General features: G+C 51.4%; 1 protein-coding gene across 2 annotated transcripts in view; it reads right to left on the reverse strand.

The window, feature by feature from the left end:
- Positions 1-16,792: 16,792 nt before the first annotated feature.
- LRRN2 (leucine rich repeat neuronal 2) overlaps positions 16,793-21,876 on the reverse strand; it is a 63,185-nt gene continuing 58,101 nt past the window's right edge. Inside the window, exons 2-3 of one of the 2 annotated variants that reach the window (XM_059904677.1) lie at positions 18,899-20,641; positions 16,793-16,933 (exon numbers count right to left, since the gene is read on the reverse strand). In XM_059904677.1, coding sequence (XP_059760660.1) covers positions 16,922-16,933; positions 18,899-20,404 — 1,518 coding nt within the window. In that variant the 5' untranslated portion in view covers positions 20,405-20,641 and the 3' untranslated portion in view covers positions 16,793-16,921. Of the gene's footprint in view, positions 16,934-18,169; positions 20,642-21,876 lie in introns of those variants that run through there. The other variant, XM_059904667.1, reaches the window with a different exon arrangement.

A 21,876-nucleotide genomic window follows, 5' to 3' on the forward strand; every position in this document is an offset into this window, starting at 1 on the left:
TTGTTCAAATCTTCTATATCCTTGCTAATTATCTGACTTGTTCTATCAGTTATTAAGAGGGGGTATGAAAATCTCTAATTGTGGGCTTGTCAATTTCTCCTTACAGTTCTATTAGTTTTTGCTTCATGTATTTTGAGGCTCTGTTATAAGATATATAATGTTTAGAATTATTGTACAATAAAGCACAATATTGTATATTGCTTTATATACAATAAAGCAATACAGCCCAAAATGTCAACTGAGAAAGCTAAGAAATCATCTCTAGATACTGAAGCAAGACGCTTTTATGTACTCTCTTCAATGCTCAGGAATCACGGGCTTTTCCGGTCTGGCCTGTAGGAACCAGCACTATTCCCAGCTTGTGTGAGGGCTCAGCACTGTTCCCTTTAATCTTCGGTTTATTCTTCCCCCAGCCTCGAAGAGGTTCCTCACGTGTACGTGCTGATCAGTACTCAGCTGAGTACCTGAAGGGTGTTCGCTTTAGATCTCCAGAGTTCTCCCTCTGTGCAGCTCTTTCCTCTCCAGTTTTCTGTCCTATGAATTCTCCCTGCCTTGTACTCTCAGCATCAGCTCCTTAACTCAGGGAGCCCATCAGGATCCATCTGGGTTCCCTCTCCCCACTTGTGGCCTGGAGATTCTCTTAAGGTAGTGAGCTGGGGCAATTATAGGGATGACCATATTTATTTCCCATTTCAAAGAGATCATTGCCATTCATTGCCTGGTATGCCATGTCTTATAAACAGTTGTTTCATATATTTTTTCTGGTTTTTGGTTGTTTAAGGTGGGAGGGTAAATCCTGACACTGTTACTCCATCTCGGCTTGGAGCTGGTCTCTGGATTTTGGGGACCAGTTTTGGGATGCACTGTGGAACCTGTGGCCAAGTCAGTAGCACAATCCCAGCGGAGGTCCTGGGGCTTTGGGAACAAGCACACTCTGTCAGCTCACTATTCTTTTGAGAAATAGTTTTGGCTTGTTGTCAGCCCTGATAGACTACATCTCCGACCACTGGGTACCACATGACCTTGCAACCAAAGCTACTCATCATGATTGACAAGCCATAAATCCAGCCTTCCCAGCGGCACTCCGCACGTAATCAGGTACGGGTGGTATCAGCGGGACTGAGCCAATACCAGTGGCGCATCTAAGTTCTCGTCACAAGTCACTCAAACTCTGAGGGTGCCCACTCCTGATGCTCTGCTCTGCCACCTCTTTCTCAGTCGACACCTGTGGCCTCAAGAGGAGGTGACTGAGGAGGAGAACAGCCCAGACTGCTCTGCAGAACTGTTCCTGATACACTGACACCCACCCGAAGGGAACTCCCCTGGCACTGGAGCTCTTTCTGGAGTGCCCCTGAAGTGGGGAACAGATGCTGCCCAGTGGGAGTGCTTTGAGCAGGACAACTTGTTGACAACTTTACTTGGAAAGAGAGATGGCCTGAGGTAAGTCTCTCACTAATTCATGTGCTTTACTAATGGTTTGGCCAGATGGTCAAAAACTCGGAAGGGGTAAGATTCAAGAATTAGTGACAAGGAAGTTTAGAAAAAAGATGTGTGGACAGGCCTCTTAGAATGGGCACAGAATATGAAACATTTGTGTTCCGTGTGGATTTCACCAAGCTCCTACTGGTAGCCATGTGGACAAGATGGTCCACTTTGTGGATGTTAGTTAGGATTCTCCCTCAGCACCCCCGGGGTTTGCTCAGTGGACTTGTGAACAGAGTGGCCATGGTGGCCAGGCCGAAGGCTTGGCATAGCTCAGCCACATCCTCTCACCAAAACCAAGCTGGTTACTGCCATTGTTAAATGCCCAACATTCCAAAAGCAGGAGCCAACCCTGAGCTCCTGACTTGCACCATAATCTAGGGGGACCTGTCGGCTGCTTTAGACCACGTTGGTTAATTCAGATAATTGCCTCAGATTTCCTCCTAATTAAGATATAATGTAGCTCCTGATCCATGGAGGGGCTATGGTTTGTTCTCTTGGAACAGATACTTACTCCTAGTGGAATGAGAGTCCCTGCAAACCAGGCTCACATTTGTAATGGTGGAGGTCTGCAGCCCTTTGTTTGTTTACCCAAGGAATAGGTCTCTGGTGAACCAGTTTGTGGCAGAGGGTTCTTACTGCCATGGCTGGGCCATCAGGAGGGTCCAGAGACAGCTGTGAGGTGGTATATGAGCCAGAGCTAGCTACAGGAATGAAAAGCCAAGTGTAGAAACATCTATGCTTTGTGTAGGACTCAGTGTTTGTCATGTTGGTGAGGGCAAAGCAGTGTGGTGGTGGTGGTGGTGGTGGTGGTGTGTGTGTGTGTGTGTGTGTGTGTGTGTGTGTGTGTTGCATGCCAACATCTCCTCCTTCTGACCAGCTGGGGAGGGCTTTAAGGCAAGAAATGATTAAAGAGCTCTCAGAGGGAAGGAAGAGGGTGAGACATCCTCTGATCTTTGTCTATTCAGGGTCTATTTGTCTATGCTGTCACAGAGTAGTTTTATTTGTTGAATGAGAAAAAGGAAAAGAAAAAAAAATGAATGAGTGGATCTGTATATCCTTTGAGTTGGAAGGGATCTCAGAGATTATCTACTCCCATCCCCAGCCATTCTGAGACTCTCTTTGTTGGCATCCCCCAACTGGTAGCCGCCTAGTTTTTGCTTGTTATTATATATAAGAATAGATCTAGCTGAAATTTATCACATGCTTACTATTGTGAGGTACTCTACTTTACATGCACTAACCTCACATAGGCCTCAAAATTTGAGGGGGTAATTATTATGCTTATGTACCAGTGAACAAACAGTTTCAAGTAACATTCTCAAAATCACACAATGAGTAAATGACAGTCAGGAATTGAAGCCAGATGTATCTGACTCCTTGGCTTAAGCTCCCAAACACTACGCTGTACTGTTTGAATATGTATTGTGACAGAGCTCTCACCACCTTGCAAGATGACTGTGTTATTATTAGGCAGCTTTGACTGTTAGAAAATGTTCTCCCTTTGAGTGGAAACCTACCTCCCTATAGCTCGCAGGCACCTTCTGAGAACCATTCTCTTCTGCCCCCAGCCATCTGAAGATGGCTCTCCCAGGCTGCAACTGGGGAAAGCTCTCCTCTAGACCCCCACCCTGATCTCTGGAGCCCTTGCTGAAGGGGGCCCAAGTTACCAATGCCCTTTGTGTGTGGCTCTCAGGCTGGGCTGGGAGAGGCCTGACCAGGGCAGAGAGTTTCCGGACCAGTGCCTCCTGTCTAGACACTATACTGTTATTAATGCCATTTCACCTTCCATTAGCTTTTTTTTGGCAAGACAAATTCTTCCACTGCTCTGGCCTGCGTGGCTGAATTACTGTGGAGCTTAGCTCAAAGCAGGAATTATTATGAGAGAGCAAGAACTGCAAGCCCCCTTGGGTCTGGCCTGAGTCATCTGCGATTCCGGTCTCTGGGTCTATGTATTGGGCAGAGAGGGAGGGAGGAGAGGTTGCACGCAAGCTGGCTGGTCCTGGTTTGTGAGATGATGCTAAGCAACACTGTCTGGAGTGGAGCTGTGGGGTGTGTGTGTGTGTGTGTGTGTGTGTGTGTGTGTGTGTGTACATGCATGTGTTTGTGTGTGATGTAGCAGAGTAATCTTTTAGAACAGTTGTTGAGCACCTGTCTTAACCTCATCTATCTGGGCCTTTTCTTTCTCACTTTGGGTGTAACTGAATCTCATTTCACTGGAAAAACCCTCTTCCAGGCTGAGCTGAGCTCTGCACATGAGATGGCCTTCGGACTGTCCCCCCATCCCTCCAGCCCCCAGTGCAAATAGATAACCAAGGAGGCTGCATTTGCGTGGAACCCAGGGGGCCCCAAAGCCTGGCTCTTGTAACCTGGGCCAAGGCTGCAGGCATCGGCTGGCAGCAGCTTCATGCAAGCCCAGGTGGAGTGCTCTGGGGCCCCTGCGTGTGTGGGGGTGGTTGTCACTCTCAGTTACTGTGCTCCTTGCAGGGGACCCCATACTAATTGCCTCGGATTTCCTCCTAATTAAGATGTAATGTCGGGGGCTTCCCTGGTGGCGCAGTGGTTAAGAACCCGCCTGCCAATGCAGGGGACACGGGTTCCAGCCCTGATCCGGGAAGACCCCACAGGCCGCGGAGCAACTAAGCCTGTGCGCCATGACTACCGAGCCTGCGCTCTAGAGCCCACGAGCCACAACTACTGAGTCCGTGCGCCACAACTACTGAGCCCACGTGCCACAACTACTGAGCCCGTGCGCCTAGAGCCTGTGCTCCGCAACAAGAGGAGCCACCGCAATGAGAAGCCCGTGCACCGCAACGAAGAGTAGCCCCCGTTAGCCACGACTAGAGAAAGCCCATGCGCAGCAACGAAGACCCAACGTGGCCAAAAATAAATAAATAAATAAATATGTGAAAAGTAATATATGCTTTAAAAAAAAAAATGTAATGTGGCTCCTGATGCACAGAAGAGGACGAGGGCGAGAGGTCTTGGACACTCTGTCTGACCCTCCCAAGTCCCAAAATGGGTAGCGGTCGGGGAGCCAAAGGTGCCCACGGGACGAGGAAGGGCGGTGTGGGCTCTGCTCGCCCTCACCTACCACAGCGCCGTTGGTGAGTGAGGGCGGGCATCTTGGGCCTTTGTCCCGACGTTGCCCTTGGCTAGCTGTGTGACAAACGAAGGGCCACATTTCACCCACCTGCCACACAAGAGGATGGCACTGGAGAGCAGAAATGGCGTGGGCTCTGTGATAATGACAGTGGTATGTACACAAACTTCCCTGATACTAGTGTTCCCAGGATGGCAGCTCTGGGGGCCCTGGGGAGAGAACGGGCATAGGGGGTGGACCCCTTTCTGTGCTCCTCTCCCCTGAATCACTGCTCTTCTCTTTTGATTGTTCCCAGGTCTGGGACTTGCTGTTTATCAGCTACAGGGGGAAGATTCAGGATGCTGTAGGGGAGAATTTTGTCTTGCTAGATCTCTGCACTTCATGGGGAATGGCCAGTTAGAGCCTAGCTCCAAGAGTTGCATCACTTTTGTACCTGGGGCCTTGGGTCCCTCAGCCAGGCTGGCTCCCTGGGTGAATGGCCACAGGTCACAGCTGTCTCCTAGCAATGGGGGGAGGATCAGAGGGGGGCAGGCGGTGGTGACTGGGAAGAAGCTGGGAAGCCAGGGAGGGTGGAAGAAACCATAAACTCTTCATTGCTCAGTGTCACGGAGTAGGGGACAGCCAGATAAATTCAAATATCCTGATAATCCAGGGCTTTGGAACAGCTTCCCAAGGAACTCCAGGGTTTGTGCTTCATTTGCATGGTCCCTGCCCCCTTTCTGGCCTATCCTCATTTCCCCATAACTCTGGGGACACTAAAGGCCATAAGACAAGAAAGAGGTCAAAAGGTGGAAGGTGGAAACTGCCAGCCCCTGCGCCTCCCAGGTCTCATCAGCCTCAGGAATCAAGCCTTCATGCCTCATTCACACATTCATTCACTCATCAAAAACTTGTAATGGGCACCTACACTGAGCCACGCTGTGTTCTAGGTGCTGGGAGGCCAGATTGCAGGCCGTTGCTCACAGAAGCTAGTGTCAGGAACACGGGCGAGTCTCCAGGGAACACAGCAGTGGCAGAGTCCTGCCATGACCCCCATGGTAATACTGAGACTCAGAATCCGGGAGGTAATGGGAGCCTTCCTGGAGGAAGCGACATCTAGGTTGGGACCCAAAGGATGTCTAGAACTACTTAGATGAAGAGAGGAAGGAGGGTGATGTGAGGGAGAATGTTCCAAGCTGAGAGAACATTGTGTACAAAGGCCCAATAGAGACAGCGAGTGTGGTATGTTCTAGCAGTTGGAATGCATTTGTGTGGCTAAATCTCAGAGTAGGAGGGAGTGACACAGCAGATGTACCGAGAGCTAGGCAGGGCTGGGTCGTGAAGGGCAGTGATTTTGTGTCAAGGAGTTTAGTCTGAGGGCAGTGGGAGCCATGAAACATTTTAAGTAGGGAAGTGAGAGGACCGGATTTGAGTTTTTGAAGGAGCCCTTTGGAGGCTAGGTTGCAGGCCGTTGCGGTGGTTCAGGGGAGAGTTGACGGTGGCCTGGACTTCCATGTTCATTGAGAATAAGGGGCTCCCCAGCCAGCCTCTCCCCCGTCGCCCCCTGCCCTGTGCTCTGCTTGCCGGTGCAGCGAGCTCAGGGTAGGGGAGGCAGCTCACTCCTGTCTTCACCCAGATCGTCCCAGTGCTGAGCGCTCCGGTTACTTGAGCGCTATCGTTCTTGGGCGTTTGCTCGCTACCTTGGAAGACTTTGTTTTCTTTGTTCTTCCCTGGCCTGCTGGAGAGCAGGGCTCCTCAGGGGCTGAGGGATGACCATGAGACCTGTGAGGAGAAGGCCGGGAAGGGCAGGACCGCAGGCATTCTGAGGTCCTGGATTCTCATTTCAAGTCCAGAGATTCTGGGGAGCCCCTCGTTCTCAGCAACTCCTTAAGAGCAAAGCAGGCTGGAGAAATTGGAACCCTTGTGTGATCTTGGTGGGAATGTAAAATGGTGCAGCTGCTGTGGAAAACAGCACAGCAATTCCTCAAAAAAATTAAAAATAGAATTGCCATATGATCCAGTAATCCCACTTCTGGGTATATAGAGGAACGAATTGAAAGCAGGATCTCAAAGAGATGTTTGCACGCCCATGTTCACAGCAGCATCATTCACAATAACCAAGAGGCAGAAGCAACACAAGTGTCCATCAACAGATGAATGGATAAACAAAATGTGGTGTATACACACAGTGGAATATTATTCAGCCTTCAAAAGGAGGGAAGTTCTGACGCGTGCTACACACGGATGAACTCTGAGGACACTATGCTAAATGAAGTGAGCCAGTCACAGAAGACTGTATTGTTGTGGTATCTAGAATAGTCAAATTCATAGAAGCAAAAAGTAGAATGGTGGTTCCCAGGGCCTGCAGGGAGGGGGAGGTGGGGGAGTCGTCGCTGAAAGGGGATAGAGTTTCCATTTTGCAGGATGAGGAGGTTGTGGAGGCAGTTGTACAACAGTGTGAGCACCTTGGGCCACTTCCGAGCTGTGCGCTTAGAACTGGGCACCATTTTGTGTTGTGTGTTTTAAACCACAATTTCAAATGAAAATTTTAAAAATCAGGTGATTTAAGTTTAACAAAAGGCAAAGCAGGGACAAGCGGGTGGGGGTGGTATAAGCAGCTCCCCCTTTCTGAGGGTGGTAGGAAGTGAGAGGTCAACCCAGATTCTGACTCTCTTCCCCTGAGCGGCCCCAGGTAAGGACATTTGATTCCCAGGTGTCCCCTTGTCCTCATGGGATTGGGGAGGACAACAGGCAGCTGTGGGGGCAGCAGGAGGAGAAGTACTGAGCTTTGGCTGGTACCCAAATGGCCAAGGTCACAGCTGCTGTTTCCCCTAATGCACCACACACACACAAACACATTCAACTTACTCTCTCCTCGATATTAGTAAAAATAGTGGGGAGGCCGAGAGGTGGGACACATGAAGTTGCCTTGGTTCCACACTCATCTAGGGGTGTCTCTGCCTCCCTGTTTCTCCTACTTTCCAGAAAACTGTAGCTGAGGTCCAGCTGGAGGCCAGGGATGGATGGGATGATAAATAGGAAGCCCTTTTCACCCATATGGGGAAAAAGCAGCACGTAGGGGAAGGCCACCACTGATTTCCCCTTTGCTCAGATGCGCCGTTGCTTTCCTCACGTCCCCCTCGGGCTAAAGCAGCCAGACCCACTGGGGTCCTGGGCATGGGCCTGCTGGCAGCACACCCAGCTGGGCTGGACTGAGGTCACCCAGGGGCTTGAGTGTTTTCTCCGCCACCTCAGGGGTTCCTCGGTCTTCCTCTGCCATTTGGTGTGGTCCATTGCATGTTTATGTTCCCGGGCTCCTGACCATAAACACTGCAGTGTGCTGGGTAGGTTAGATGTACTCGTATTTCCTAAGCTGTTGGGCCTCTTGACTAGGACATGGTGAGTATCCAGAGGACTCAGGAAGGAAGACGGGTTGTGTATGTGTGTCTTTCTTGAAAAACAAGCCTTTTCTTGGCAAAGCCTTCACTGGCCTTTCCAGTCTCCCCTGGGTTGTCCTCTCCTAATCTCAGAAGCTGTGTGCCCCTCAATTCAGCTCTTGATCATCGCTGTCTTGTGTTATTGGCATAATATAGAAACTCTTTTATTAGCTAAGACTTGACTCCTTAACCAAATTATAGATTCCTGGAGGGAAACACTCTTCATTTCTTGTCTGACTTTTGAAGCAGGATCTTAAAGAGGGTCTTCATTTTATAAAAACATTACAGTGCTTCATCCATTTCCCATGGGCCTCTCTTAATTTTGGGTATCCAAATCATTTACTTCTGAGGTGACTACTGTGTATGATCCTTGTTGATTTTCTCTTCTTCCGTTGTTAATTGGTCTCCCCACCCCAGTCTTATTTTTTCAATAGCTTTGTGGGTGATTTAAATACTTCTCTAACATTGATTTGGTCAACATCATTAGAACCTGCACTTTGGGAGGCAAGATATGCAATTTCACTTTGCAATTGGTTTGTCTATTTGTTTTGTGTGGTAGTAACTGCCCACAGCCAGCAGAGGCTGACGAAGACCTTTGCCACAGGTGTTGGGTCAGGCTGAGACTGCAGTGAAACGGGAAAGAACAAAATTGAGTGAGGGGTTAAGGTTAGAGGGTGGTTGGTTCATTAGTAAGTATTTTTGTGTCATGTTGACTTTTGTGTCCCAGCACCACCTGTGAGAACTGGCGGGCTAATACTCAGTTAACAAGAACCTCTGTATTGCCCTTCTGACACTTTGATGGTAATTAGGAACAAACTCTCAGTTTGCAGTTGTAATTTCCCCTGACCACGGAAAGCATCTCTACACAGCTGAGCCTGCATGTGGAAGGGATAGCTTGGGGTGAGTTTCTTCCAGAGTTTAGAGCTAATGAGTGGGAGTCACAGGGCTGTGGTTTCAGTTCAGTCTAAGGAAAAACTTTTTAAAACGTAGAATCGTTAAACTTGATGGGCCATCTTGCGAGGTAACGAGCTCTCTGTCACTTAAAGTATTAAATCTGGGATGAGATGATGGGGCCGCTGTGGAGAGAACTCCTGTGGTGGGTGGGAGCTGAGGCTAGAGAACACTTCCAAACCTGAGAGGCGATTATTCTACATCTTTTGTGCTAGGGCACAAACTCTTGTGGACAGGACTGGATTCTTTTCATCCCCACGTCCCCAAGCACCTCATAAATACAGTCATAGCAGCTTGGTTGATTGTTAGTGAATGAATGAATGACTGGGTGGATTGAATGAATGAACCAGTTCTCATCTTCCAAATGGTCCTCAGCACCTGGCCACTCTAGCAGCCAAAGCCAAGGTTAAGTTTCCCCCAGTCCTTCCCAGGGGAACCAGAGTGGGCAATGGGGCTCTGAGGAAAGATTAGAGGTCCTGGAAAGAGGGGCAGCTGGGCAGCTCATACAGTGTGTTTCAAATGCATTGAGCTCCAGCTACAGTGGCTCTCAACCTTGACTGTACATTTAAGTCACCGGGAGGCTTTTTTAAAAAGTAGTAATGTCTGTATCTCACCTCTAGAGACTGATTTAATTGGTCTGCAGTTGCTGGGCGCCTAGTTTTCAAAGCTCCCCAGGTGATTCTAATGCACAGCCAAGGTTGAGAACTGCTACCTGACTAAGTGCCAGGTGATTTACATCTATTTTCTCATTTAATCCTCACAGGAACTCATGAGTTAGGTCACTGTTTCTCATAGAGTGGTCCTGGAGCAGCGGCACCCTCTTGGGAGCTTGTGTTAGAAATGCACATTTTCAAGCCTCACTCCAGATTCCAGGTTGAGCCCAGCAATTTGCGTTTTGACTGCCCTCCAGGTGATTCTGATGTGTGCTCCAGGCTGAGAACCACGGACGTACTAGCAGCTCTCATTCACAGATGAGGCAGACAGGTGTAGTCAGCACCCCAAGGTCTCAGGGATAGTAAAGATCGTGGCAGGGATTTCAATCCAGGTGTATGTCTCTGTGTAGACACACCACACTGCTTATGGGCAGGAGACTGGGATCTCTTGCTGATCCTGGGTTGATTCTTTCTCCTTCTCTTCACTTGGTGCCAACACATAGCTCCATCTGGAGCCCAAATGCTTTTGCCCTGGGGAAGCAAAGGGCAGAACATCCGAGGATTCATTCTAAAACAGTTTTATTAGGTGCTTAAAATAGCGTCAGGCAAATGGCTTGTAGAATGGGGACTGGAACGGAGCTGCAAATGACATTTACAAAGTTGTGTGTGTTTGTGCAAACACATGGACATGCACGTGTGCACACAGCTCATGTGTGTGAGTGGGGGGGTCAGAGAAGTTGAGGAATTGGGGAAGGGGAGTAAAGGAGAAATAGAACAAGATGGATGATTCTAATCTACTCAAGATTAAAGAGAAGGGCTTGAGCCTGGGTTTCCCAAGGCACTTGGGTGAATCCTGTGCCCTCCCTGGGCGCATGCTTGTCAGACGGAAGTTGTTAAGTGGCTGAGTGAGCTCTCATGTGGCTCTCGGGGCTGGGGGACCCATGGGGCTGATGTGGGAGGTGCAGTGGAGTTCTAGGGAGCTTGTAGGTTTTGATGGGCTAAAAGCTTGAAGCTTTGATTGAACGTTAGGAGCAGACATAGGAGCCCCTGCTTTGCAACTGAAAACAATGAGACTTCACTTCATCTTCCTTATTTTAAAGGAAATGTCTATGCAAGCAAATCTGAATCCATTTAGGTGCAGAGATGGCGAATGTTCATCAACCTAATCCTCCCTGACAGACCTGCAAATTGTTGTGGGTGGCTCTGTTTCCCTTGGCAACTCCCAACTAGAGTCTCGAGTTCTACAGCTGTGAGTGGGACACTAGTACCCTCTAATGCAGTAATTCTTGATCTTTCTGGGGTTTTGGACCCATTTCAGAGTCTTATTAAATCCAAGGTGCCCTTTCTCCAGAAAATGTCACGTATGCATGTGCACAGAAAAATTTGCTAGCCTTCACAGCAGCCCATGGACTCTCCAAGTCCATCTTTGAATGACTGGCTCTAGTCATTCATTCAATGGAGGGCCCTAGTCCAGCCCTGCCCTGAGCCAAAAGGTTGAGATTCTGGTTCCCCACCTCTTCTCACTGTGAAATCAACAGAGATAATGATAGCCAGGCCATTAGAAGGCAGGGGCCTAAACCAGATGACTCTGTGAGGCTGGCTTCAGCTGTGAGAGGTGGGACTTCGCCAAGCAGTGGCCTCTGAGCCCTGGAGCCAGGCACTGCCGCCGCTAACCCTTCTCAGCTGTGGCGCCTCTGCCTGGGCCAGCTCCGCCTCCACGGTCCTGGAGTCCATCTGTGGGCTCTTGCTCCTGCCCACCCAGCTTCTGTGATCCTTGTCAGTACAAGTGATTCCATCTCCTCTCTATTCTCTGTAGTCAGTACCTGGTTATTTCCACCCAGCTTCACACCACGTCCCCCCGCCCTGAGAGGAGTGCACGCCACTCACTCCTTGTTTCTGGTGGAGAACATGGTGTGGGTAGGTGAGCAGAGCATGGGAATTCAGAATTAGAAGACTTGGGTTCAAATTCCAGTTCTACCTTTATTGGTTGTGTGACCTTGGTTAAGTTATTTAAAATTTCCAAGCCTCGATCTCCTTACCTGTAAAATGGGAATAATAATCATATCTGTACAGCATAACTCACTGAGTTATTACTAAGAGCAAGAGAGAGTAAATATCAATGAGCTTAGTAATGTGCCACCAAGTACTGCCCCTTATTCTTATCATGTAGGTTGAGCCTAGGTTCTTTCTTCCCTCCTCACAGGCTGATAGCCTGATCCTTTTTGATTTCTGAGGGTAGCAATGAAGGAATGAGGAATAGTGCCTTAGCACTTCCTCAACCTACTTGTGTTCTCTTGTTGCCAAGGGAGCTGCCATTCCCAACACTGGCTTTTCGTGCTCTAAGACATCCACAAGCAAGACAACCAGGTCTCTTTTTGTGCACAGTAGGGGTGGGGACTATGGCAATTGGAAATTTCTACAAACAAGGCAGAGGGGAGCTCTGGGTTCCCTGGCTGGGGACTATAGGAAAGGGAACCTGGGGGGGCACAAAGATTTGGAGTGTGTGGTGGAGGCGGAGGGTGGGGATACTGATTCACAGCTGTAGCAAGGCAATGGACGTTCACAAGAAGCAAAACCAGATTTTGGATGCAGATGAAAGGAGAATGGCTCAGGAGGGCCCTGTGGTATGAGAATGATACGGGCCACTGGGTCAGAAGGAGGCCATGGGGACCGTGTTTCCTAATTGATGCTATAAAATGGGCACAGAGGCCAGAGGAAGCAGTGACAGGACTCCTGCCACCTAGATACTTGCTTGGTGCATTGCTCGGCTCAATGTTGAGCCTCCGATGAGCTCCTGACTTGGCCAGCCGACGTCTGAGCTCAGAAGAAAAGGAAGCCCGTGGGCAAGGGCTGCTCTGGATGCAGTTCTGATCAACAAAGAAGAACCAGTTGGTGAGGAGAGAGACCAGAACCTCCAGAGGAAGCCGCTGTGGAACTTTAGAGTTCACAGTATCTAAGGAAGGAAAGGATGAGGGGGCAAAATCAGACACCCAGGCTTCTAAAATGCATGTTCCAAAAATTCAGAGAAAAGAATTATAAGCTATGATTCCCAAGAGAATATAGTTCAAGAGGTTTTAAAACTGAAGTCCTGACAATAAAGCCACAAATTATCCTGAGTTTAAAAAAAGAGGGCAGCATCTAAAAATATACGTGGCTGCACAGAGAGTGCTCTAAAATCTGCACACAGATTTTAGAAGTTCTCATGTTCTCGAAAACTATTGACATACTTTTAAAGTGTATAAATTTGAATATAGCAGAGCAGTAGTTAGAAAAGAGCTTTTGGAATCAGACAGCGTTTGAATCCTGACTCTGCCACCTACTAGCTGTGTGACCTTGGATAAGTCCTTTAGCCTTTCTGGGCTCTGATATCTAAATTTGTAAAATGGGGTTAATTGTACCCACTTTATAAGGTACCTGTGATTGAAATGAAGTGGTGCCTGTGAAATCCCCACTAGGGTGGCTAGCACATAGTAAATGGTTGACTTTAGGCATTATTACCATTCTATAAAAATTACAAGGAGATACTCTTAATCAAAGGGCATCTGTAAAAGGATAGCCCAAATGGGTAACAATCGTACTGGGAAGGCTAAGGACAGGTTGATCTGACATGTGTGAAACTTATGAGGAACACACAAGCGTTCTTTTGGTAAAATCATCAAGAAGGAAGGTAGACGTCAGGCCTGGAACAGCCAATGCGTTGTCAGCACATTGCATTTGCAGTGTCTTTGCAACACTCCACGGCAATGCGCTGTCAGGGAAGAGGCAGGATAAGGACTCCTGCCACTGCTGTTTCTCCCTTGGAATGACTGACTGCTTGAACGACAAACACAATTAAGATGGAAATTAAAGCCAGTGAGGATCATCCCTCACTACCTTACATAAGTTCCGGTCTCTGTTATGAGGCACTGACACAACTAGCAGATGTGATGGAGGAGCCTTGATCTACATGAGCTGCCTTGAAGAACCGTGGGGAGAGAGAGAGCGGTCAGGATCCTGCGAAAGAGTAAATGTGGCTTTGATTTTCAAAAATAGGGGAAAAGATAGATTCAGGAAAGAGAGGTACACTTCGTGTCCAGCCCCGGCAAAGTTCTAGAAGTGATGGTTAAACGGAGATGATTATTGCAGTGGTCTCCTAACTGACCTCTCCACTTCTGCCCTCGACCACCACACACGCCCATGCTCTGTTCTCAGTCTAGCAACCAGAGGGATCTGCTTGGGCCAAATCATGCCACGTCTGCTCAGGACCCTCCAGTGTCTCCCCTCTTACTGGAAGGAAAATCCAAGTCCTTCCAGTGGCCGATGAGGCCCAGCATGATTGCCTGGCTACTTGTCTGCCCTCAGGTCTCACAGGTCCTCTCCCTGCCCCCCTCCCCCTTGCTCCGGACACAGCATCCTTGCTCTTGGCGTTCTCCCTTACTTTCCTCTCTTTCTGGACCACTCTTCCCCCAGATAACTGGTTGGTTCCCTCCCCCACAGCATTGCTCAAATGTCAGCTTCTCAACAAGGTCTTTCCTGAACCCCGCTATGTAAACCCCCCTATCCCGACTCATCCTCTTCCCTGACTTATGTTTTTCTCCATAGTACCCACTACCGCCCAACATGCTATATATTCTTACTTATTTGTCCGGTTCATCAACTTCCTTCCCTCACTAAAATGCAAGGTTCATGGGCTCAGAGATTTTTATCTGCACCCCTAGTTCTTAGAACTGTGCCAACCGCATAGTCACGTTCATTAAATATTTGTTGATTGGGAGGCAGAAGGGAAAACGGGAAGAAGGAAGGTGACTGGTACACTTAGAAAGAGGTCACTAGACCAGGGTGACCAACCGTCCTGGTTTTCCCGGCACTGAGAGAGGTCCTGAAACAAGGGACTTTCAGTGCTGAGACCAGCAAAGTCCCAGTTGGTCACCCCACACTAGATCAGCCAACCTCACTGACTTCTGCGATACAGGGACTAGTGTGAGAGCTGCCAGGACTGCCTCACACTCACTCTCTCCTCCTATTGGCACAGCCCCCCAGGAAGTCCGCCCCCTGGGAGAACGCAGGAATGTGGGCTGCAAGAGAGTGTATTTAAGTGGTTTGTATTGACAGTTGGCTGAGCGGCCACCTCAGATGGGTTGATTGATGGGCCCGTGTCGGGCTGATGGGAAGGCTGCTGTGGTGAGCCACAGAACTGTGTCCTGGCCCGAGTCTGCTCCACAATCTGTCTGGGCTTCGGCTGAGGACAGAAAGGCAGGATAGGATCCTGCAGTGGCGTGCTCCCGCCGGGGACATATACAGTCAACAACTGAGCTGGGTTTTGAAATCATCTCAATAGATGGAAATGACAGGCTCTCTGTAACAACTTAAAATTCAAACAGTGACAAATACTGCTTTCTATTTAGGGTTTTAAAAAAGCTACCTTAAATGTCCAGAAGAGACCAGGCTAAATAGCCGTTTTGTTTGTTTTAAACCCAGCATGTTTAGTTGCCCACGCACTCAGACTAGTTTGAAAGCTAAGACTTCGAATGCCACTTCGGCTGCGTTAACAGACATGCAGGGCATGGTCCCACTGTCCTCTCACCTGGTTGCAACACACCTGAGCCACGTGCCCAGCTCTGTACCAGGCGAGAGGCTGCTTGCTCTCATTTGCTCAGTTTCTAGCTATTCTAGGACACAGCAACCCCAAAGTGCCATTCCTCCCCCTCCGCAACTGGCTACGGCCCTGCAGCTCAGCTCTCTTTCCAGGAGAAAAGAGGCCACTCACTCACATCCTTTCCCCAGCTCACCTCACTTCTCTGGGGCAGCCACATGCTCAGGACCAGGGAATTCAGCTGAGAGAAGGGCTAAATCACCGTAACTGCCTTTCCCCACCAAGAAGGGATTCATTTTCAAGGGCTCGGTGCAGGGAGCCCCTGAGGACATGGAAACTGGGAGCCAGAGCTGCAGCCCTTTTCCTCAGGGCTCACAGCTTCCACGGTTCCCTCAGGGCTTCCTGCCTATAACCGAGGAGTCTTCGGGAAAGGAGGGTAGCAAAGATGTCTTTCAACTTCCAGCCTTTCCATCCTCCAACCACAGGTACAAGTATTTCGTGCTTGCAGGATCTGTGTGCTGGGGTCACTTTTTGGGTTGCTATGACCCAGCCCTGAGGTCTTAGAGGAGTTCTGGGGTGGTAGGGGAGGAGTTGATGGGAGAGGGTTGCAGGGCTCACAGGCTTTACAGGGCTCTGGGTGCTTAGGGGACCAGCACCAGGATGCTCTTTGCCATGTGGGCCCATCAAGAAAGGCAGCACCTGCCCTTCATCCTAGACAGGAGAGGCGTTGATTTCTAACTTCAGTTTTCCATGATCAGCACAGGCCCTGGCCTGCCTCTTCCCCACAGAGCCTCTGGATGACAGAGGATGAACCCTCACCAACGGCAAATAGGCTGGATCCCACAGGCCAGCCCCAGTTAGTTGGCGTGGCTGCCCGGAACTTGGCTGTGATGGTCCCAAAGCTTTCCCAGCTCCCTCCCCTAAAGAACACGTCAGTTGCCCATGGGAAAGAGCACATGTGGATGGAGCCTGGTGACTCAGGGCAGTGGGCTGTCATTTTGAAATGGGGCTGAGTAGCCCAGCAGTAGAGGGGGGAGGAGCTGAGGGACCATCCTCCAGCCCCTCCCCAAGTCTCTCACGGGACCATAACCTGTACTGCTGTCTATAAAAAAGCCGGGACCCTGAGCAGAGGAAGTGAAACGTTCTAGCCACCGCAGGCTGGAGCTCCATGGTTCTCCACGTGGGGTCCCCAGACCAGCAGCATCGACATCAGCCGAAAACTTGTTAGAAATGCAATTCTCAGATCCCACCCAAATCCGGATCAGAAACTCTGGGGGTAGGACCAGCCGTCTGTGTTCAGCCAGCCCTCAGGTGATTCTGATGCAGGCTGATGTGTGAGAACCCTTCTGCCCAAGAGGAAAAGGCTTCTAAAGTGGCTGTTTGCTGAAGGTCTTCAGAGAACCCTGGTCTCGTTGTGCTTACCGAGAGAGAAGCAGCATCCTCTGGCTTGGGGTGAGTGTTCTCTTTCTAGGTTCCATGGGGCCTGATGCTCTATTGGTCTGGCTTCCACCTGTGTCTACATTTGCAACCTTAGGGTGACTTAGACCCCGCTTCCCACGAGTCTGCTAAACGTGTCTGTAGTGCAGGAGACGTCAAGTTCACGTGCTGCTTCTTTTTGGTCTCAAGAGACCCATCTCAGAAACAAGACCTGTGGCCCAGCGGCCTTTTGCTCTGGAACCGTCCTTCGGCTGGCCACAGCAGCCCCTCCCCTTGGCTCTTCTGCTTTTCCAACAGATGTTTCTCTTCACATTTGGTCCTAAGAAGTCAATCCATGAAAAAAAAAAATACTGCAAAAGCAAACCAGGCTCATTGCAGATTATACTGAAATGGACCAGAAAGATAAATGCAGCAATTTTCTTGTCCCACAGCCCTCCCCTCCCCAAATCCTCCATCACCCCACAACCCCCTCCTGCCCCAGTGAGCCCAAGTTCTTGCTGTCTTGATGATCTGCAATTCTCAGCATGACTCTGCCTCTTGGGTTTGTTTAATTAGAAATAGGATGGGAAGTGCTTCCTATGCACTGGCATGTTAATTGCTTATCACAGAAAGAGAAGGGGTGACAACATTGGGTGATGGAAATTTCCACTCTCTCCATCTCCAGGTTTTCCTCCATTTTCCTCTCCCACCCTCTCCTTGTCTCTTCTTTCCTCTCTCGTCAGCCTCTCCTGCTCTTTGTCCCTCTTCTCCAGGTCTCCAGGCCCTTTGGGGAGCAGGCCCAGAGGCGCCTGGCAGGTCAGAATTCAAACCTAAAGGGAAAACCTGTGCTCTCGCGCACCACGTTCCTCTCTCTCCCCTCCCTCCTCTCCCAATCCAGCCCCTCTTTCTGTCACCCTCAGGCTTTGAAGAGATTCAGAGCAGAGAGCTCTTTAGTTATACTCAGTATTCAAAGGATTATTTTTCTTTTGTTTCCTTCCCCTCCCCTTATTATTGTTATTCTTATTTATTTTTATTTTTTACAAAACAGGAGAAAAGAGTGAACTGGGTTGGGGGGAGGTGACACATTTCTCCACAAAGGTACAAAATTGCCTATAGAAAGTCAGCCTCAGAGTGCAGACCGGAAGGGTGCCGGGAAGAGGCGTTCCTGGGCATCCCTCTCCCACATGTCCTTCTCATCCAACTGGGGCCCCACTTTGGGAGCAGTCCCCCGAGGTGGGGAGGAGAGGCCTCCTTCAGCTCTTGCCCAGAAGGGGAAAGAGCAAGCAACTGAGACTGTACAGAGACAGAGAAGAGGAGGGGGTGCATCCTGTGGGCCAAGGGCCTGAGGACACAGGCAGGGGACATCCAGGCCCAGGAGCCTCTGGGCACACAGACAACTGGGGAGGTGGGCAGCTTTAGCCACAGTCCTTCCTGTTCCTTGGAGATGCTCCTCAGAATGGCAGCGGAGGAGCCCCCAGAAGGTAAGGGCAGTTTCTGGAGGCTGCAGGAGCACCCCCACTAGGGCCACAAAGCTGGCTGTCTTGGTCCAGCTGCCAGGCCTCAAGCATGTGGGTCCATGTTACTTTCCGGGCAGGGTACCTGGCCCAGATTGCTTCCCTTTTGGTAAAAAGTAGTCCTAGGTATTTCTCTACTGCTGAGAACAGGCTGAGCTTCAGGAATTTTGCGACAATGGTGGTGACAGCGTCTCCCCTTCTGAGGACCTGGGCAGCTTCCTCCCCGGATTCCAGTGCAGGACAAGGGGTGCAGATACCACCCGGGCTGAGGGGGTGCTCCAGCCCCAGAAAGCCCAGGCTGGAAGGAGAGGCCGCCCACCCACTCCCTGCCTGGGCTGGCCACTGCCAAGGTGGGCTGCCAGCCCGGCTGCCAGCAGGAGGATGGTGAGAGCCAGGATGGCTATGAGCCCAGGTTGGTCCCCTAAGGCTCTGTGACAAGGAGTGGCCTCTTTAGTCCTGGCCCATACACATGCCAACTGGGTGTGGGCATCAGCAAAGGCCACTTGCAGGCAGGCCCAGTACTCCGTGGCCTGAAGGAGGCGGGTGATGTTGTAGCTGTGGGTACCCCGTGGCAGGCGGGCCAGAGCAGTGGCCCTGGGGCCCTGGAGGGTGGAGGCACTGGACCAGGTGAGGTTGGTGGAGACTGTGTTGGGTGGGGAGACCCAAGAGAGCAGGATGTGATAGGGGTGAGTCTCCTGCACCTGGAGTTCCAGACCCCATCCCTTGCCTCTGCCTGGCTGCAGGGGACCCCGGCCAACAACCACACTAACCGTCTTAGTGTCAGCCCCTACCAGGTTCTGGGCCACACAGGTGTACAGCCCTGCCTCTTCCGCTGTCACCCTCCGCAGCTCCAGGGTCCCCTCAGGGTACACCCGGTACTTCCTGCCTGCCCGGGCAGCCGTCAGTCGAACCCCAGCTGGAGTGACCCAGTAGATCTCGGGTTCTGGTTCAGCCAGCGCCCGGCAGTGCAGCACCAGGCTCTCTCCGCTGGCCACCTGGAGGCTGGCGGGGAAGCTGCGGGGGGAGATGAGGGGCAGGCAGTGGTCCGTCATCTCCCGGAAGGGCACCTCCCGCACTGGGCGGCGCTGGAGGTCTGGTGGCTCGGCACACAGGGTGGACTGAGGCTCGATGAAGCGGACGTGGGTGCCCGTGGCATTGGCCCAGCGGATGACACAGTCACAGCGGATGGGGTTGCCATGGAGACCCACCTCCTGCAGGTTGGGCAGGGACTCCACTGTCTGCTGGTGCAAGGCACTGAGAGCATTGTTGTTGAGCATGAGGGTCTCCATCTGGGGCAGGTGATGGAAGGCGCGGGGGTGGATGAAGGACAGCCGGGGGTTGTTGGTGATGTCCAGCTTGGTCAGCTCAGGGAGGTTGACCAGGGCAAACTTGTCAATGGAAACCAGTTCCTCCATGTTGTTCAGCCCCAGCTCCTTGAGGTGCAACATGTTGGCAAAGTCCCCGGGCCCCACCCGCTGGAGCGGGTTCTTGTTCAGGTCTAGGAACTTGAGCCCAGGCACCTGCTCCAGCGCCCGCCGGGGTACCCGGGCCAGCAGGTTGTCATAGAAGGAGAGGCTCTCCAGGCTTTGAAGCCCCTCCAGGGCGTAGTCAGAGATCTCCCGCAGGTTCATGCCCGCGAGCACCAGGCTGCGCAGGTTGGCCAGGGGCCGGAAGTTCATGTCCAAGATGGCGTCCACTTTGTTGCCGCCGATCATGAGGATCTCCAGGCTGGGCAGCATCTCGAACCAGCGGCTGTCCACGGCCCTCAGCAGGTTGGAGTTGAGGTGTAGCCGCAGCAGGTTGCTGAGGCCGGCGAAGGCCCTTGGGGCGATGCGGTAGAGCTGGTTGTGGTTGAGATAGAGTTCCTGAAGGCTGGCCAGCCCTGCAAAGCTGTGGTCCTCCAGCCGGGTCAGCTGGTTCTCCTCCAGGTGCAGGCTCAGCAGCTGGGGCAGGGCACGGAAATCACAGTCTCGGGTGTCTGAAAAGCTGTTCTGGGACAGGTCCAGCTCTGTGAGATTGGCCAGGTAGCCGAGCTCACCCTGGTCCACGCGGACGATGCCGTTGCTCTGTAGCAGCAGGGTCTGCGTGCCTGTGGGCAGCGCCGGGGGCACAGCTGTCAGGAATAGGTCATTGCAGTCCACCGTGGTGGCCTCGCGGTAGGACGATAGGGGTGTATACCAGGGCCGGATCTGGCAGGCACACCGAGGGGGGCAGGGCACGTGCCAAGGTACCACGGGCACAGTGGCAATGGCACCAGCCACCCAAGCTAGCAAGAGGGGGGCCACAAGCAGCCTCATGGTGGAGCTGCAGGGCAGGGGACCATTCACAGGAAGAGTCTAGAGTCCTTGTGCTCTTAGCGGTTTGCAGGCTGAGGGTCAGCAGCCCTGCCAGGGCCCGGGGAACCACTCTCCCTGGGCAGTCATTCTATGCGGGGATGGGTGGGCACCATTTCCTGCCCTCCTGGGTGCAGCTGTCCATCCTTGTCCACTGGCGCTCGGTCTGCTCACTCATTGCCATGCCCCATCGGGGCAGCCCTGGAAGAAGAGGATGCAGAGTTAAGGAGGTTGCAGAGAAGCAGAATCTACTCCCTCCTCCTGTGTCTCCCCTGTTTGACTCAAGAGGTCAAAGGAGCTGAGAGGGGTGGACAAGATCAGAGCCAGGGCTCCTGGATTCTGTCCTACAGTCCTTAGGCTTTGCTGTCCTTTTCTTTGATCTGCTGGGGGAGTGACTGGGAGTCTTCAAGGAAAGGGCAAGAGATTGAGCCTTGGAAGCTTCCAGGATAACTCGCAGAAGGTGTGTGTGTGTGTGGAGGAGAGGGGATGGCTGAAATTGTCATCTTCAGAGTCCTTCTGAGCCCAGAGAGATGTGGAGTAGATTCTCCAACCTTCCTCACATCTCTCCTCACTGAGTAAGTGGGAAATAAAGTGACAGTTTTCAGACATCCCTCTGAGCAGTGTGGGTAGAGGGTGGTAGAAACAAACGTGGCTTCTCAATTCCAGGGTGCGCTCCCAGGACTTTGAAAGTTGAAAGGCAGTGGACCCTGACCCCACACCCAGACAGGCTGGGGAAGTGAGGTGGTCACCTGGGGTCTGCTTAGGCTCTCCGGGGATAGGGGACAGCTTTGGCTTTTGCCAACTTCCCTGCCTGGAGGCAGGGGCTTTCCCTTCCCCTGTAGCCTACCCAAACTGCCAGGAGGAGGTGGTGGGTTTAAGAAGCCTGGGTCTGAGCACCTTAGTCCTGACCATATGTGATCTGGCCTCAGCCAATTCTCCTGGCTTTTGCCATCCTACTGACTCACTGTGACCAACCTTTCAGGTCAAATTTACCGTACACCCCCCATCCTGTCTCCCAGACAACTCCCAGTTGTTCTTCAAGACTCAACCTAAGGTCAGTCCCCTCCTACAGAAAGCTGCTTCTAACCCTCCCCACCCCTGGATGGCTAAGGGGCCTGCTTTGTGCTCTCGCAGTACCCCATGCTTTCTTCTGTCACAGCCCTGATCACATCACGTGGAAATGTCTCCCCAACTGGGGACCTGTCTCGCTCATCATCATGCTTGTAGCCCAGGACAGGTGCCCAGTGAGGGTTTATCGTATAAATCAATCTCTATGGTCCTAGGGCCCCTTCCTCCAGGAGGTTGGGTCCCTACCCCCACTCCAATCTAGAATCCAAGCCCCTGCTGTTCCTTCCTCCCGGGTATGGACAATCAATCCTGGTTCTCTAGAAGAACCCATGGCTAGGATGCTTTGCCCTAGACGAAAGTCCAGCCTT

Source organism: Balaenoptera ricei, chromosome 1 (assembly GCF_028023285.1).
Source record: "Balaenoptera ricei isolate mBalRic1 chromosome 1, mBalRic1.hap2, whole genome shotgun sequence".
NCBI lineage: Eukaryota > Metazoa > Chordata > Mammalia > Artiodactyla > Balaenopteridae > Balaenoptera > Balaenoptera ricei.